Genomic DNA, 19,045 nt, shown 5'->3' with positions numbered 1-19,045 from the left:
ATAAGCACAGTTAATAAAGCTACAAAACCAACTGTCCCTGCACATGGGAAAGGGAGCAGCTGGCCAAAAAGCAAGAAGCTTTGTGGTCTGACAGCTCCGTTAGAATCCAGGCTCTGACCTTATTGGCTGTGAGATTTTCCCCAAGTTTCTTAGCCTCTCTGAACATCTGTCTTTACACCTGTAAGGATAATTATACCCATACAGCAGAGCTGCTATAAATACTAAGTAAAGATAAAATGCATACACTACCAAGCAGATGACCAAAGAATAACACTTAAGGATGCTTACTTAATATTAATTAAGGATCATACCCAAGTTTTATAGTGGTTAAACTTTAGATGTAATTGAGTTATAGTTTTCTTTTCTTTTTCAGACAGGGTCTTGCTCTCTCACCCAGGCTGGAGTGCGGTGGTGCAATTTCGGCTCACTGCAACCTCCACCTCCCAGGATCAGGCCATCCTCCCACCTTAGCCTCCTAAGTAGCTGAAACTACAGATGTGCACCACCATGACCAGCTAATATTTGTATTTGTGTGTGTGTGTGTGTGTGTGTGTGTGTGTGTGTGTGTGTGTGGAGACAGGGTTTTGCTATGTTGCCCAGGTTGGTCTCGAACTCCTGAGCACAAGTGATCTGCCCATCTTGGCCTCGCAAAGCGCTGGGATTACAGGCATGAGCCACTGAGCTTGGACAAGTTATATTTTTCATGTGCACTTTGTTGCCCCCTGTGTAGTCAATACATACGTTATGAAGTATGTCTCCATTTTATGGAATGCAGCAACAACTTCATCTTTAAAATGCTTACATGATTATGGAGGTGTCTGGTTGGATCTCTGCTTTCTGACACGTTGAGGGTCATGACTGCTCGTGACTTAGGGCTAGGACTGTTAGTCCCTCTGATGACACTGTTCCTAAGGGGCAGAATTCTCCATTTAAGGGATCTGCTGCTTATTACACACTACAGCAAGCAGACAGGACCCAATGTCTGTATATGTGGTACAGAAGTTCACAGGAGGAGCTGGAGTTCACCACGGGCCTAAACAGCTAGGAGAAGATCTGATATCTGACCCCTTAGTAGCTACTTCAAAAAACAAACAAATCTGTTTTGGGGGAGTGTGGGGAGTGACAGGATAGCATAAGATATGGTTTCTGGGCTGGGTGCGGTGGCTCACACCTGTAATCCCAGCACTTTGGGAGGCCTAGGCGGGCAGTTCACTTGAGGTCAGGAGATCAAGACCAGCCTGGCCAACATGGTGAAACCCCGTCTTTACTAAAAATACAAAAATTAGCTGGGGGGCGTGGTGGCTCGTGCCTGTAAATCCCAGCTACTCAGGAGGCTGAGGCAGGAGAATCACTTGAACCAGGGAGTCGGAGGGTGCAGTGAGCTGAGATTGCGCCACTGCATGCCAGCCTGGTGACAGAGCAAGAGTCCGTCTCAAAAAAAAAAAAAAAAAAAAAAAAAAAAAAAAGAAGATATAGTTTCTGGATTGGGCGCAGTGGCTCACTCCTGTAATCCCGGAACTTTGGGATGCAAGGTGGGTGGATCACTTGAGTCCAGGAGTTCGAGACCAGCCTGGCCAACATGGTGAAACCCTGTCTCTACTAAAAATACAGAAATTAGCCAGGAGTGGTGGCATGAGCTTGTAGTCCCAGCTACCTGGGAGGATGAGGCATGAGAATCGCTTGAACTCAGGAGGTGGAGGTTGCAGTGAGCCGAGATAGTGTCACAGCACTCCAGCCTGGGCCAAAGTAAGACTCTGTCTCAAAAAAAAAAAAAGATATGGTTTCTGCCCTCAAGAAGCCTCCAATTTAGCTGTATACAATACACAATCATTGGCTCCAAGATTTCCATCTAACCAATCTACAGAGATGATGCCTGGGTCCAAGAGCACAGTAACTGTCATGTCTCCTGCAGTGAAGAGAAAACTGAAGGTGTTTGCTTAGGGACCAGGAGGCTCCTGGAGCTCTCTCCTCCCCGTTTCTTGTCAATCATTCTGTTCATTCTAAAAATTAGTTTATCATCATTCATCTAAACAAGAGGTAGAATCTCAAAGTCTCCCTTGATTCTGACATCTTCTGAGTACCGGACTCACTGTTTCCCAATATGGGAAACAAATCCCACCAAACCCAGGGAGGTAGGAGGGGCGAATTGAGGACCCAGAAGGAAACATTGCTGAGCATCTATTGCTGCGAGTCCTGGGAGGGCGCTGCTAGAGGATGCACGAAGTGGTCGTTGCGGTGCTGGATGCATGAAAGGACACTGCTGCCTATTATTATTATGACTCTACTAATGACTGTCCTTGCACAGATAAGGGAATGAGGCCCACAGAGGTGAGGAGACTTGCCCAGGTGTCACAGCTGGGAAAGGAGGAGCTGGGGTTCAAACTCAGAACCGGAATCAGGCAGACTACCCTCCTCCTCTCTTCCACACTCTGTCCGTGCCCGTACCTGATTTTGCCTTCTTCCCTGGGCTGAACCCAACCCCCTGAGGAGGACATGATCTGTCCTTCCGCTTATCATGTTGGCCAGGCTGGTCTCAAGCTGCTGACCTCAGGCGATCCACCCACCTCAGCCTCCCAAAGTGTTGGGATTACAGGGATGAGCCGCCGTGCCCGGCCTGGGCAAGTTATTTAAACTCTTGGGCCCTCACTTAAGGAAAAGAAAGTAACAGTTAATGTCTATGGAGTTCTTAGGGGACACAAAACACTTTTATATTCGTCTAGTTCTCAGAGCCCGAGGTGATCCCTATTTTACAGTAGGGCAACTGGTACTCAGAGAGGTAAAGAAACTAGTCCTAGATCACAGAGCCTGGAAGTGGCAGAGCCAGGATTTGAACCTAGGCCTAGGGACTTGAGGTCAGGAGATCAAGACCAGCTTAGCCATGGAGCCATACTGCTGCTTTCTCTGTGGCTGCTAAATCATTGGTGAAGACCCACTCAGCTCACTGGCCCCTCAGAGCTACCTTCCTTCTACCTCTACGAAAGTGCATCACTCCCTTCCAGCCCCAAGAAGTACTGGTTCGGGAGCTCGGGAGGCGGGGGTGTGCGGGAGGCAGGGTGGTGGGTGGCTTCCAGCAGGGCTGACATCCTGTCCATCCCGCCCCCAGCTCCTCAGGGAGGGGCATCATATACAGGGTGAGGAGAGCAGACACAGGATGGAGGAGCTTGAACAAAAGGCAAAGGAAAGATGTGGAGCTTGGCCCACCAGCAAGAGGTGCCTGCCTCTTCTCCCTCCTCCTCCTCTCCTGGGATCACTCTCTCCCTCTCCTTGAGATGACAGAAACCTCTCTCTTTCTGCGGCTGCTGGCCCCCGGAGAAGGGCTGGGAGCACGAGGCTTGGAAACCGATAGCGCCCTTCCCTGCCGCCTGCCAGCCGCCCTCCCTAGCTGCGGCAGAAGCTATAAAAAGCATAGCCTTCAACAATAGGTGACATCACCCAGCAGCGGAAAGAACTGGATTCTGCCAGATGCCAGGGAGAGTTATGGCCCCCAGCCCTCCCTCGGGCCCGAAGCCCCGGGGGAAGAGCCTGGGTATGTTCTGCTGGATCCCTGGTGGGATGGAGGCTAGACTCCAGAGGACCTCCTCCTGCTCAGGGAGGGGAGATGGATCCTGGGCGACGGGGATTGATTTCACTGGAGGTTGCAGGACTAGGGGATATGGGGAAGGAGCTGGGGAAATCAGGGCTGGTGAAATTCCACCACTGTCCTCTGAATGTTCTGAGAGACAAGTAGAGGGACGTGGAGGGCTGGGGGTGAAATGGGCAGGCACTCCCAGGGGAACTGGTCCAGACTTGCTGTGAAGAGCTTCCCTCTGGGCCCCTGTGGGCTGGCACCGTCCCCAGTCCTGTATGTAGCACAGTGCCTGGCACACACAGCAGCTTTGCTGACTGACCTCCCAACCCTGGGTCTGAATGTCGTGTCTGGTGTGCAGCAAGTTGACCGCTCCAGCTGGAATGAGTGGAGGGAGGGTGCCTAGGTGGCCTGTGCCTCAGGGGCTTTGATGGAGGTAGGGAGGCCGTGGGAAGGGCCCTGGCAGCAGTGCTGACCTCCTGTCCACCCCCTGGAAGCTGCAAACTCCGTTTCCTTTACGCCCCACCCCCTCCCAGGCTGCAGTGGGGATGCCTCTCCTGTGCTTTCCCCCAGCACCCAGGTTGGGCCCTGAGGAGAGCAGATGCTGTGATGTAAATGTTGAGTGTGGATGAATCTGAACTGTCAGCCCAGTCCACCATGGCCCTGAGCCTCAGTTTCCTCCTTTGTGGAACCAGGGCCACCGGTGAGGGGCTGAGAGTGCAGACTGGGAGTCAGGGGACCTTCCTAGGACACAGGCTCTCTGTGTGACCTTGGGCAAGGCACCTCCCTCAGGGTCTCAGAGTGCCTCCTCCAGGAGAGGCTGGGATCCAGCCTCAGGGACCTGTTGGTTCCAATGCCAAGATCCCTAGCCCCGAGGTGGGGAGGGGTGGACACTCGGGTAAGATGGGGTTCAGGGCTGTACTTCTGGGGCAGCTGGCCTGGCAGCCGGAGCGAGAGCTTAGTTCCTCTCTGATCCAGAGACTTAATCTCCTTGTCTCTGGATCAGCAGCCCAGGCCAGCCCCTCCCTTCCTGTGCTCTGAGCCCATGTCCCTTCCCTTCACTCCTCCAGCCACACCCCTCCGCTATTCCCCTCTCTCCACTGATTCACCTGTATCCAGCTAGCTCAGGCCCCATGTCCTTCATAAAGCTGTCTGTGACCCCCTCCATCCACACAGGTCCCCTTCCCTGGTTCCGTGGAGCGTGTAGTGTCTCCCATGCACCACACTCGGTAGGGTCCACTGATGCTCAGATGGCTTGAGAAGCACAGGTCTCGCTGCAAAGTTGGGCTGCTCACCCTGCATCCTAAGCCTTCTCTCCTTGGGCCCAATTGCCCTTCGCAGCCTCCCTTCTTGCCCGCTCCTCTCACTGACCACCACGCCAGGGCTCCAGCCACACAAGACTCTCTCTTTTCTAAATGCACTGTATATGCATTCTCTCCAGGCCAAGCACACTGGATATACTGGGTCTCTTCCTGGGACTCCTTCTCTAACCCTTTTTCTGTCTGTCAACGTCCTGCGTCTCCAAAGTCCAGCTAACTACCTCTTCTCCTCTCTGCATCTTGGTCAAAACTAATCCTTCTCTCTTCTCTGTGTGCATGGCCCTTTGTTTGACCTTGTTGGATGCAATGACCTCATTCTGCACCACCTTTTGGTGGGTGGGGTGGGCCCTGCCCCTCTGCCCCTCTGCCTCTCTGCTAGGGGTGTTTCCAGAGCAGGAGTGAGATGAGCAGGCATCAACGAAGGGACAGGCATACTACGGGGCACAGGTTAACCTTCATCCTCATCACAATAGCCACAGGGAGGTATCTTACTGTTTCAGAGAAGAGCAAAGCCGAGGCTCAGAGAGGCCAAGTAACACTCCCTTGGCCACCCAGATGGTAAATGGTGAAGCTGAGATTCCAGCCCAGGTCTACCAGATCCCATGGTTGAGCTCTTTGGACCCCAGCAGCCAGGGTGTGAGGCATACCGTGCTCTCTCAGTCAGTGTGTGTAAAACTGAAGAGAGTCTCTTGGCTCATGTGGCCAGGGAAGCAGCCTTAGGTTTTTCTTGGACACAAACCATGGATGTCTTGTTTACAAGCTGGGGTCCTGGAGCATGAGGCACATATCAGGTTAAATAAGATGCCAAGCTAGGACTGGGCAGATCCTTCTCACACTGAGCCAGGCAGGAGAAATTGAGACCTGAGGAGGAACCTGGGTGGCCAGTGATTCCAGGAGCACTGGTCTACTTTTCCCCCCTACATCAAGACGGGCACTGCTCATCTCTTATCCTAGCTGGGTCTCTGGGTAAGATAGGAGCCGCTGGGAGATGGCATTGGCTGTCTGCGGCGAGGAAGCTTGGCAGAGCATGGGCTCTGCAGCGAGTGGGCCAGGTAAAATCCCTGCTCCTCTACTTCCTGGCTTGTGACCTACCTACCAATCCTCAGTTTGGGGGTGGCAATGTCTGTCTCACAGAGTGGCTCTAAGAGCTAAATATATGTGAAAGGCCCAGCCCAGAGTAGGTAGAGGAGCAGTCCTGAGTTCCAGGGGCATCTACTACCTGCTGGCTGGTAACACCAGCTGGGGTCAGTCCTTCCCGCCACTCTCCCAGCACCTCAGCAGGCAGGGACGGAGCCAGCTGTGGTCACCGCATTCCTTCTTGGGCTCCCTGAACCCATTAGAGAAGGATGGGCAGCACCTCCACCTGCCGTCTCTCCCACTGAGCCCAGGTCTCTTGTGCTGGCCATTGGGCTCTCCAGCCTCCACCAGCTCATCTGCCTCCTTCCCAGCCCAGGAAGCAACTCGTGATCTCTCTGTGTCCCCCAGCTCCAGCGTCTGCGCCCTTCCTTCTGCAGCCCTGGCCTGCCTATGTCCTGACCCCTGACCACAGTCCCTAATTTGGTTTTGGGGCTGCTGAAGACTGATGGACCATCTTCATAACATCTTGTTCTCTCTGCTCTCAAGGGCCCTGCCTTCACTGCTGCCACTCTCAGGAGCCCTCTGTGATGGACCCTGGGCTGGTCAAGCACACTCCACTCTTCCAGTTACCTCCTTACCACTCTCCCATGTACTAGGTACTGTGTCAGCTGACCTCACCCCCAGCGTGTGAACTGATGGAGGCTATTTACTGTGAATCTCTCTTTCTTTGGATAGCTGATTAGATGGACTATATTAATTTACTCGTTCATTTGTTTATCTTTCATTCATCCACCTACCCACTTGTCATACAGTCGTCTACTTACTTACCCATTATTTCATTCATTCATCTATCCATCATCCATCTACTCGTTCATCTCTCTATCCATCAATGTAGTCATCCATCCAATAATCCATCCATCCATCCATCCATCCATCCATCAACCCATCCATCTATCTATCCATCCATCCATCCATCCATCCATCCATCCAACAATCCATCCATCCATCCATCCATCCATCCATCCATCCATCCATCCATCCAACAATCCATCCAACAATCCATCCATCCATCCATCCATCCATCCAACAATCCATCCATCCATCTAGCCATCCAACAATCCATCCATCCATCCATCCATCCAACAATCCATCCATCCATCTAGCCATCCAATCATCCATCCATCCATCCATCCATCCATCCATCCATCCATGCATCCATCGATCCTACCCAACACCTACTAAGCATTTATTAGGTACCAGGCCCTGTGCTGGATGCATGGAGTGCAGAACCAAATAGGTTATGGTCTCTGCTCCCAAGAGCTCACAGTCCAGTCTGGGAAGACAGGGAGACATGAACTCTGAAGTTCCTTTCCATTCCAACATTCCTGAAAATCTGACTGGTACCCAGGCTCTGCCAGTGAGCATCAGGTGGATGCTTGTGGCCTAACTAAAAGGCTGGGATCTTCCTTTGCCTGGGAACATCAGGGGCTTAGGCTGATCCTCCTTCATCTGGGAACACCAGGGCCCTCCTCACCAGCTCAGCTGAGGCTCTGAAATCTCCTCTTTCTTCCCAGCTGGTGTACGGATGCTGCTCAGGGGCAGTGTGGAACACAGTATGGGACCCTCCCTCTGGAAGGCCACTGCCAGCACCTCTGACCCTACCTCCACTGGTGAAAGTTGGTAGAGTCTGAGGAAGGAGTGGGCAGAACGCAGTTTCAAATTTTACTTTCCCTGGATTCTCTTTCTCTCTCTCTCTTTTTTTTTTTTTTTTTTTTTTTGAGGCAGTCTTGCTCTGTCGCCCAGGCTGGAATGCATGGAGTGCAGTGGTGCGATCTCAGCTCACTGCAACCTGCGCCTTCCAGGTTCAAGTGATTCTCCTGCCTCAGCCTTCCGAGTAGCTGGGATTACAGGGGTAGGCCAACACGCCTGGCTAATTTTTGTATTTTTAGTAGAGATGGGGTTTCACCATGTTGGCCAAGCTGGTCTTGAACTTCTGACCTCAAATGATCCACCTGCCTCAGCCTCCCAGAGTGCTGGGATTATAGGCATGTGCCACCACGCTCGAACTCTTTTTTTTTTTTTGAGACAGGGTCTCATTCTGTCACCCAAGTTGGAGTGCAGTGGTGCAATCGCAGCTCACTGCGGCCTTGACCTTCCAGGCTCAAGTGATTCTCCCACCTCAGCCTTCCTAGTAGCTGGGGCTACAGGTGTGCACCACCACACTCAGCTAGTTTTTTTTTTTTTTAATTCAATTTTTTTGTAGAGATGGGGGTCTCACTATGTTGCCCAGGCTGTCTCAAACTCCTAGCCTCAAGTGAGCCTCCTGCCTTGGCCTCCCAAAGCATTGGGATTACAGGCATGAACCCACTGTGCCCAGGCCACTTTCCCTGGATTCCTTATCCTCCTCTCTAAATTATCTCTTTCCCCCTTTCCCTCCCATCTCCATTTCTCCTATCTCTTCTCTCCCTGTTCTCTTTGTCTCCTCCCTGATCTCTCTTACTTATCTCCCTTCTCCTGTTTCTTCTCTCTTCTCATTGAATGCTGAGACACATGGAGTTCAAATTTTGGGTCACCAGTGTGGGTCCTTGGAAAAGTCAGGACTCTTCTCTCAGCTAAGTCTCCTTTCCTAGAAACCATGACTCAGAGAGGACAAACCAGAGGGTACATTTACCCTGCCCAGGCTGCAAAGAACAGGCGCTCCTTTCCTCACGCCCATCCGGTTCCTTCCTTTTCTCCCTCCCTCCTTGTTCATATTCTTTCCCTTGCCCTTCTTTAGAGAGCATAGACGAATGCTGAATCACACCCTTAATTTTTAAATTCTAATTCTCACCTACAAAAGCAACACCTCCAAGCTCAATCACACTGAAAACACAGATCTGTGGAATCCAGCACAGAGTTTTTCCCTTGGTTCTTTCCTAGCTCCCATCCCATCCCCATCGTAGGGCTTGCTGGAAGGATGACAAAGAGGAGGAAAAGAAGGGCAAAGGGCGAAGGAGGAGGGGAGGGGAGGAAGAGAGGCCTCCCAAGGAAGCAGGGAAGGGCCTGAGCCCCCCCTCCTCCAGGAGCACCCCTCCGCTCACCGACGTGTCCTCCGAGCATGAGGCAATGATGTTGTCGATGAAGGGGTTCCATTTGATATCCAGCACATTGCCCTGGTGGCCGCAGACCTTGGGGTAGTTGGGCTCAATCCTGCCTGTCTGCAGAGGAGAAAGAGAGAGAGAGAAGGAGATTAGTTTGATGGCCCTGGGGTGGCCTTGAATGGAGTGCCTTTTTTCTGGGCCTCTCAACTGGACTGGAATGTCCTGGAGGAATCACCTGTGTTTTATTTTTGTCTTTGGGCCCTGATGGGCCAAGTCAGGCTGGGCCACATTGCTCTGTGGCTGTGTCCTCCCCAATACTGAACGGTGCAGGGAGGCCGCACAGCCATGGGGGGCAGGCTGCTGCTCGTTCATACACACCTCTGCAAATGAGAAAAAGGTGCCCCTGCACGAAGTAAAAGTGTTTAAAGTTAAGCTGGAATGACCAAAGCCTGACGGGCAGTAGCCCTGGTGGCACACACACAGACCCACGTTCTGCCCCGTTCACGCACGCCCAGACGCTGGGGTGCACCTACTCTCCCTGGGGCCCACACTCCCTGCTTCCCCCAGGGCAGAGTCAGGTTTGGATCAGGAGGAGGCTCTTTCCTGCTGCTCCGGGAGTCAGCGGAGAGGCCTGAATCTCTGGGTCCGCCTATACACTGTTCATATCTCCACGATATGAACGAGCATCCTTGTGCAGTGTACATCTTCAACACCGGTATACAGTACCCTGTGGTTGAAAGCATAGGCTTCAGAGTCACACAGGCCTGTGTTTGAATCACAGTTCTGCTACCTTTTAGCAGTGAAAGTTGTGGCCTTAGAAAGTTAATGAACTTCTCTGAGCCTCAGTTTCCTCTCTCTAAAATGAGAATAGTGATGTCTACTTTTTAGCATTGTTGTGAAGATTATGTGAGCCAATATGCACAGCAAAGCACTTAGTGAAGAGAATATCAGTAAATGCTCAATATATAACAGCACTTATTATTGTACAGCTTAGATGACACCTCCTCCAGAAAGTCCTCCCTGATACCTTAGTGGGTGAAGATCTCTTCCTCTGTGCTCTCACAGCATTCTGTGCTTCCCTCCATAACACAACCAAGCCGAGTGCGGTGGCTCACGCCTGTAATCCCAGCACTTTGGGAGGCCAAGGCGGGCAGAATACCTGAGGTCAGGAGTTTGGGCCCAGCCTGGCCAACATGGAGAAACCCCATCTCTACTAAAAATACAAAAATTAGCCAGACCTGGTGACACACGCCTGTAATCCCAGCTACTCAGGAGGCTGAGACAGGAGAATCGCTTGAACCCAGGAGGCGAAGGTTGCAGTGAGCCGAGATTGTGCCACTGCACTCCAGCCTGGGTGACACAGCGAGACTCTGTCTCAAAACAAGCAAACAAAACCACAACCAGATCTGATTTGCAGTTTGGTTCTGTTTGCCTGTGAGCAACTGAGGACAGAGTCTGTGTCATCCTCGTCTCTGAATCTCCAGCCCCTTACAGGCCTGGTACCCAGTAGGTGCTCAGTCCATGACTTCCTGGGGGGAGTGAGTCCACAAAAGGATGGAACAAGCGGTGTGGATGGGTGTGGAAGAGCTGTTCCATGTTTAGCGGCTACAAAGGTGGCAGAGAAGGGAGGGGGAATAGGCAGAAGCTATGCTTCCATCTCTCAGGTCTTTTTCATTGCTACTTTTTTGGGGAGTTTGAAGGAGAGGAAGTAAGGAGGTTTCTCCAGTTACTGTCCATCTGCTAACAGTGGGTAGGTGGTCAGAAAAGAGGGAGGTCTAGGAGGTCATACCGCTCTCTCCTTCAGATTCCTCATCAGAATAAGAAGGAGGAAGAGAACCAATTTCTGCCAAGTCCTTGCTACTGCACATGCCTAGCACTTCCCAGTGAGATGAAGAAGAGTTATTTCAGAGTGTGTGTCCTGCCATGACCTCTTCCCCACCACTTCCTGCCTGCATCTCTATCGGCTCATTTCCAGATCGTTTGATCTTTTGCAACAGAGCCATGGCAGGATGGGTAGAGGAAAAAACAGGACTGGAGAAAATGGCAGTGGTAAGGAAGATGCAGAATGAGGCAGAGAAAGAGAGGGGAAAAAAGCCTCAGAGGCTGGACCCAGGAGAACTTCACTGATGTTGTATGTTGTGGAAAATTAGAGGATAGAGAAAAAGGATTTGGAGAGTGTTGATATCAGTTATGATATCAATATTCTATGAATACTGAATATTCTATGAATATTGAATACTCTTTCAATATTCTATGAAAGATGTAATCAGGTTTGGCATATATTTTAAATTACTTTTGGGCTGTTAGAATATAATTTTTTAGGCCAGGCACGGTGGCTCATTCCTGTAATCCCAGTACTTTGAGAGGCTGAGGCAGGTGGATCACCTGAGGTCAGGAGTTTGAGACCAGCCTGGCCAACATGGAGAAATTCAGTCTCTACTAAAAATACAAAAATTAGCCAGGCGTGGCGGTGGGCACCTGTAATCCCAGCTACTCGGGAGGCTGAGCCGCAAGAATCGCTTGAACCGGGGAGGCGAGGATTGCAGGGAGCTGAGATCGCACCACTGAGCTCCAGCCTGGGTGACAGAGTGAGACTCTGTCTCAAAAAAAAATAAAATAAAAAAGAAAGTTTTAAAATTTTAACATTAACTTTTATTTACTTATTTATTTTTTGAGACAGTCTCATTCTGTCGCCTAGGCTGGAGTGCAGTGGCGTGATCTTGGCTCACTGAAACCTCCACCTCCCGGGTTTAAGCGATTCTCCTGTCTCAGCCTCCTGAGTAGCTGGGACTACAGGCATCAACCATCACGCCCAGCTAATTTTTATATTTTTAGTAGAGATGGGGTTTCCGTGTATTGGCCAGGCTGGTCTTGAACTCCTGACCTCAGGTGATCCACCTGCTTTGGCCTTCCAAAGCCGTGAGCCATTGCTCTCAGCTGAAGATGATTTTTTAAAAATGAGACTCTAAGCAGTGGCTGGGTCACATGTGACTCTGAGATTTATTAGGGTTACACACATTATCTTTAACTCTGGAAACAACCCTGTTAATTAGATATGAGGAAATTAAGGCCCAGAGAGGTTAAGCTACTTGCCCAAGGTCAAGCAGCTGAAAGCACAGCTGGGATTTCCACACAGGTGTGATTCTCAAAAGTGAGTGTTCTTGAACCCTACTGGTCACTGTTGGCCAGCTCCCCTCCTGCAGCTCAGACTTTTCATGGGCGGATAGGCCCTGTATCATCTGCTTCCACAGCTCACTTACTCTCTGCCAGAGTCATTCCTTCCGTCTGATCTCAAAAGCTGCATTGGAGTGCTCCCTGAGCAAGGCTGTCTGCATTAAGTGTTTGGCAGCCAGCCCAGCCCAGGCAAATCTGAGAGGCACCAAACCAGTCAATAGGTGGCCATCAGATAACAGGAGCTTCTAGCCAGCAGCCCACGGGTGATACACAGGAGGGGCAGGTTAGGCAACATCACCGGAACCTATTCTGAACATAGAGGAGCCTATTTAGAAGGGGGAGTGGCCACAGTCCTGCACTCAGGAAGGAGACAAATCTTTCTAGAGACTGATGAGCTCCATTGCTTAAAAAAAAAGTTTGAAAACCACTTTTCTATAGAGACATCAAGCAAATTTAAAAATGCAATTATTACCTCCAAGAAAAAATGCTATCTGAGAAAGCTAACGTAGGCTGGGCACAGTGGCTCACACCTGTAATCCCAGCACTTTGGGAGGCTGAGGCAGGTGGATCGTTTAAGCCCAGGAGTTCGAGACCAGCCTGGGAAACATGGCAAAATTTCACCTCTACAAAAAATACAGCAAAAAAGTTAGCTGGGCGTAGTGGCACACACCTATAGTCCCAGCTACTTGGGAGGCTGAGGTGGGAAGATCACTTGAGCCCAGGAGGCCTAGGCTACAATAAGTCATGATCATGCCAGTCTCTTCCAGCCTGGATAACTGAGTGAGACTCCGTCTCAAAAAAAAAAAAAAAAAAAAAAAGAAAACTAACGTGATCACAGTGCTTAATGCTTTATGTACAATATTTACATGATTGTAATAATGTAAAAAATAAGATATTTATATCTTTTTTTTTTTTTTTTTTTTTGAGACGGAGTCTCGCTCTATCTCCCAGGCTGGAGTGCAGTGGCCGGATCTCAGCTCACTGCAAGCCCCGCCTCCCAGGTTTATGCCATTCTCCTGCCTCAGCCTCCCCAGTAGCTGGGACTACAGGCGCTGCCACCTCGCCTGGCTAGTTTTTTGTACTTTTTAGTAGAGACGGGGTTTCACCGTGTTAGCCAAGATGGTCTCGATCTCCTGACCTCATGATCCGCCCGTCTAGGCCTCCCAAAGTGCTGGGATTATAGGCTTGAGCCACCGTGCCTGGCCAAATATTTATATCTTAAGCAAGAATTGTGCTATGCTGTACTTGGAAGACAGAGGCAAGGAAAGTGTGTATGTGTGTGTAGTAAGAAGAGAGACAGAGCTGGAAAAAAGCTAGAGCCTCATTTTCCATAATAGGGAGCCAATAGGCCATGTCTAATATTTGAAAATCAAGACGCAGTGGTAAAAGCATGTAATTAAGAAATATGGGGTAAGTGCATAAAGAAACAGCTAAAACCAGAGTAGGAAATGCAGCGGTGTCACAAGACAGGACAGGGGTTGTGGCTCTAGGCAGTAGTGGGTTGTAGATGCTTAACAACTGGGTTTCCAGATTTAAAAAGGCCCTGATTCATAGCGTTTGCCAATTTTAGTGGTGTAAATATTCCCACAATCACTGATTTCAGGCTAATGTCACCAAATACGGAGATAGAAGAGGCTCTCAGCACACTATTATAGAATATTTCCACTATGCAAATGTAATAGGCACAGATAACCTCAATAACACAGATAATAGTGAAATAATTGGGAAGTAATACATTTTTAATATTTAGTACTTCTGCTTTTACTATAACTTAATTGTAAGTTTATTCAATGTAATTTATAATAATGGCTCTGTTTAACAACCAGCTTGCAAAACTCCTAAATTCCTAAAAATTTTACCAATAGGCTCTCATGAGCCAGCACAAGCCAACCCCAGCACATCACTTTGCAGTGCTACAGGCTATAGAGTATTATCAGACCTTCTGACCTCTGCACATTTATTACTTTAACAAACACAAAAATTAAAGAAAAAACAAAATGCCTCTGCCAAATGTTGTAAAGGAAGCTGATTGTAAATTTTTAAAATGTGAGCAATTTTCTCCCCAAGCTCCACACATGCCTCTGTTGTACAAGTTACTGTTTCTGTATAGGGAGTGTGACCAGAGACCAAACTTGGTTCTGTTGCTAAAGCCTGGTTCCTAACTGCTACACAATACTGTTTTCTCATGCTTCATACTAATACACTAACACCAACACTAACACATGCCTATTGATAATATCATAGCATATTAATATAAACACATTTGTATCGATTTACAAATATAATCAAATTTAATCCTCATCACAAGCCCATTGTACAACTAAGAAAACAGAGATTTAGTGAGCTTCTCTGGAGTCAAGATTTTTCAATGTTTCATGACTGTACAATGACTGTATAGATGGTCGGCTCACAGAATTATCCCAGGGGTAGGGCTCTCAGAAGTCCAGGGCTCTAACCTGCCATCTGGTCCTCCAACCTCAGAGAATTTCAGTCCCAACAGAGCTGGGGCAGAGACCTTGCTGCCTGGGGTGGGGTGTGGAGGAAGAGACCTATTATTTGGAATTTATAACCCTTAGGGAGATCTTCACCCTGTTTTTGTGGGTGTTATCCTGGAGGGCTCACAGAACAAGTCCAGCCCTTCTTTGCTGGGACAGCCCTTCCATGTCAAATGTTGAATGGCAGCTGTTGTGCACTCTGAGTCTTCCCAAGGAAGAGCCCAGGGCTGGGGATCAGATTTTATCTCAAATATACCCTGAGTGCCAATGCCAACAGACAGAGTTATTGGCAGATAGGGTGTCTTTTAGATATAACCTGATCACCAGCCCCAGGAGAGGGGCATGGATGCCCTGCTCCAGGATGAGTGGGAGTGTCAAGTAGGGCAACTTCTCCGGAGATCCACTTGACGGAACCTCTCCAACACTTTTAAAAGGTTCATGACCTTTGACCAATAATTCTGCTTTGGGAATATACCCCAGGGAAATCAACAGAGAAGCACACTAAAACAGTCACCACCATGTTATTTATCATAGGGACAACAATGGGGACATTGTCAAAATAAATTACAGTACACCCATATAATTGAATATTCTGAGGTCATTTAAAATCATATATTCAAAGAATATTTAGTGGCATGAGCATTGCTAAAGATCTACACTTAGTAAAACAGCTCTATACAGGTTGAGTATCCCATATCCAAAGTGCTGGGACCAGAAGTGTTTCAGATTTTTATTGTTTTTTTCAGATTTTGAAATATTTGCATTTTACTTACTGGTTGAGCATCCCAGATCCGAAAATCCAAAATCTAAGAGCATTTACTTTGAGCATCATGTCGGTGATCAATATGTTTCAGATTTTGGAGCATTTTGGATTTTGGGTTTTTGGATTTAGGATGCTCAACCTGTATATATAAAAGGATCCCTATTTTTAAAAAAACCAATCTACAAGAAAATACATCAAAATGCTAATAGTGACAACATGTGAATAGTTGGATATTACTAGCAGCTTCCAATTCTAACAAACATATAAAATTGTTATTAAAAAACAGATATTATTACAAAAAACACACCTCCCATAGCCTTGATTGAAAAATACTCCTCTCTGGTTTCAAGCAAACAGGTCTTAAAGAATAATATGCAGACTGGTGCCTACCAGATTTACATGATTCGAAAGCTTTTGTGCAACATAAATGTATTTGTTCATACAGGTTTCTCTACACCCTTGTTACCACATGGATGGTTTGGAGGGTGCTATGGCTTGAATATGTTCCTCAAAGTTCACGTGTTGGAAACTTAGTCTCCAATGCTACAGTGTTGGGAAGTGGTTATAAGAGATGATTAGGTCAGATTAGGCACAGCCCTCACGCATGGATTAATGTCTTTATCTTGGGAGTGGGTTAGTTATTGTGAGTGGGTTTGTTATAAAAGTGAGTTTGGTCTTCTCTTGCTCTATCTCTCTTGCCCTTCTACCTTCTGCCATGGGATGTCACAGCAGGAAGGCCCTTGCCAGATACCTGCATCATGCTCTTTGACTTCCCAGCTTCCAGAACCGTAAGCCGAATACATTTCTGTGTATTGTAAATTGCCAAGTCTGTGGTTTCTGTTACAGCAACATAAAACAGAATAAGACCAGGGAAAACACATCTTTGAAATTAAATAAAATTATATAATTAATTGAAAGTGCATTTCAGTGTGTGTGTGTGTGGCATGCACTCAGGCAGCCATGGCTGGGCCCTCCCTTGGAAAGGCTGGCGGCATGGTGAGTCCGTGGGTGTAGCTCACCCGGCAGGCTGTCCAGGGGAGTGGTGGGTGCTCTCAGCCCCTGTCCAGGATTTTTTTGAACCCAATGAACTGACTGGGGATGAGACAGTTTCAAACCAACCTGCATTGCAGCTTCAGCTTCCTAGATTCTCCCATCACTGCAGAGGTGAATTTTGTACATGGAAGCAAAATGTTTTCTTACCTAGAGAATCAGCTTAGCAAGGCAGAAATAACAGACTGAGCAGGAGGCAGGATTTCCACACCCAGTTCCGGCACTCACTGACCCAGTGACCTTGAACATAACCCCTGGCTTCTCTGGGCTTCCCAGATTCCCAGACCCTGGTCTGATACCCTTACTACTTTGTCATGGTTCCCCTTTTTACTTTATGAAGCAAGACATACCTGCAACCACAGAGTGCCATGCTTCTGATGTACCAGCACAGAACACAGGAATTCACATTGAGTCCACATGAAAAAGATGTGGGATGGCAATGCCAGAACTACCATGAAGAAGACAATAGTGATAATCAAAGACTATTTGATGAGTGATTGCAAAGTACCAGGCCTTGTGTTAAGCAATTTTTTCATTTTTTTTTTTTGAGACGGAGTTTCGCTCTTGTTGCCCAGGCTGGAGTGCAATGGTGCGATCTCGGCTCACGGCAACCTCCACCTCTTGGGTTCAAGCGATTCTCCTGCCTCAGCCTCCCAAGTAGCTGGGATTACAGGCATGTGCCACAGTGCCCAGCTAATTTTTTTTTTTTTTTTTTTTTTGAGACGGAGTCTCGCTCTGTCGCCGGGGCTGGAGCGCAGTGGCCGGATCTCAGCTCACTGCAAGCTCCGCCTCCCGGGTTTACGCCATTCTCCTGCCTCAGCCTCCTGTGTAGCTGGGACTACAGGCGCCCGCCACCTCGCCCGGCTAGTTTTTTTGTATTTTTTTTTAGTAGAGACGGGGTTTCATCGTGTTCGCCAGGATGGTCTCGATCTCCTGACCTCGTGATCCGCCCGTCTCGGCCTCCCAAAGTGCTGGGATTACAGGCTTGAGCCACCGCGCCCGGCCGCCCAGCTAATTTTTTTCAGTAGATACGGGGTTTCACCATGCTGGTCAGGCTGGTCTCGAACTCCTGATCTTAGGTGATCCACCTGCCTCGACCTCCCAAATTGCTGGGATTACAGGCATAAGCCACTACACCTGGCCATGTTAAGCAATTTATAGACATTTTAAAATTTAATCCTTGTAACAACCCTATAAGGTTTTATTAAATCCTTATAACCCTCTGGTAACAGTTCATTTTATGGATGAGACACTGAGCTCTTGGAGGCGACTTGCCCAAGGGTGACTCAGCTGGGAAGTGAGGAGCTATCACCTGCACTTGGCTGTCTGCCTCTAAGGCATCTCTGCTATGCTGACTTCTGTTTCAGGATGTAGATGAGACACCAAGTAAACCAGGGAGGAAAGTCGTTAGAAATCAGTGCAGGAGGCCGGGCGCGGTGGCTCACTCCTGTAATCCCAGCACTTTGGGAGGCTGAGGCGGGCAGATCACCTGAGGTCGAGAGTTTGAGACCAGCCTGGCCAACATGGAGAAACCGCGTCTCTACTAAAATACAAAATTAGCTGGGTGTGGTGGCGCATGCCTGTAATCCCAGCTACTCAGGAGGCTGAGGCAGGAGAATTGCTTGAACCTGGGAGGCGGAGGTTGCGGTGAGCCGAGGTTGTGCCATTGCACTCCAGCCTGGGCAGCAGAAGTGAAACTCCGTCTCAAAAAAAAAAAAAAAATAGAAAAAGAAAAAATCAGAAGTAGAAGCTCAACATTTCTAGTGTGGTTCCCACAACGGGTCGGTGGCAGCTCAGTCGTGAAGCCCCTTAGATTTGTTCTTGGAGACCCTCCCTTCCTACTCTTTTTCTCACCCAGTCTCTCTCCTCCGCCTAGAGCTTGCCAAACTGGGCTACATTTTAGCATCACCTGGGAGTTTAAATAATCCCAATACCCAATGAGCAATATCAACTTAATTATCAGTTAAATTATCAATAAAATAAAGTGATTAATTAATAAAACAATTAAGTATCAATTTAATCCCAATATCTGAGAGGCAGGAGCCAGGCACTGGTATTTTTAGCATGTTTCCCTGACTGATTTCAATGAGCAGCAAAGACTGGGAACCACTACCCTAGAGGCTCCGTAGCCTGCTGGGGCCTGGGCCTCCTGCCTCCTGGAGCACCTGAAACACTTGTGCATTCTAAGAGTTAGCAGCTGAAGGTTAGTCTTGTCTCCTGTTGGGGAGGGTGAGCAATTAAAAACATTATCGGCCTGGCGTGGTGGCTCACGCCTGTAATCCCAGCACTTTGGGAGGACAAGGCGGGAGGATCACCTGACCTCAGGAGTGTGAGACAAGCCTGGGCAGCATGGCAAAATCCTAGCTCTACTAAAAATACAAAAATTAGCTGGATGTGGTGACACGTGCCTGTAATCCCAGCTACTTGGGAGCCTGAGGCATGAGAATTGCTTGAACCCAGGAGACGGAGGTTGAAGTGAGCCGAGACCGCACATCTGCACTCCAGCCTGGGCAGCAAAGTGA

The 19,045-nt window shown here is 48.8% G+C and overlaps 1 protein-coding gene across 1 annotated transcript in view; it reads right to left on the bottom strand.

Moving 5' to 3' along the window:
- The window catches only part of CORO2B (coronin 2B), a 150,670-nt gene that overhangs the window by 23,662 nt on the left and 107,963 nt on the right, over window positions 1-19,045 (bottom strand). The window contains exon 3 of the mRNA XM_050796338.1: window positions 9,042-9,158. Coding sequence (XP_050652295.1) covers window positions 9,042-9,158 — 117 coding nt within the window. The remainder of the gene's footprint in view (window positions 1-9,041; window positions 9,159-19,045) is intronic.

The sequence above is a fragment of the Macaca thibetana genome, chromosome 7, assembly GCF_024542745.1.
Source record: "Macaca thibetana thibetana isolate TM-01 chromosome 7, ASM2454274v1, whole genome shotgun sequence".
NCBI lineage: Eukaryota > Metazoa > Chordata > Mammalia > Primates > Cercopithecidae > Macaca > Macaca thibetana.
The sequence above is the reverse complement of the archived record's forward strand: the minus strand, read 5'-3'. Positions and strand labels throughout refer to the sequence as shown.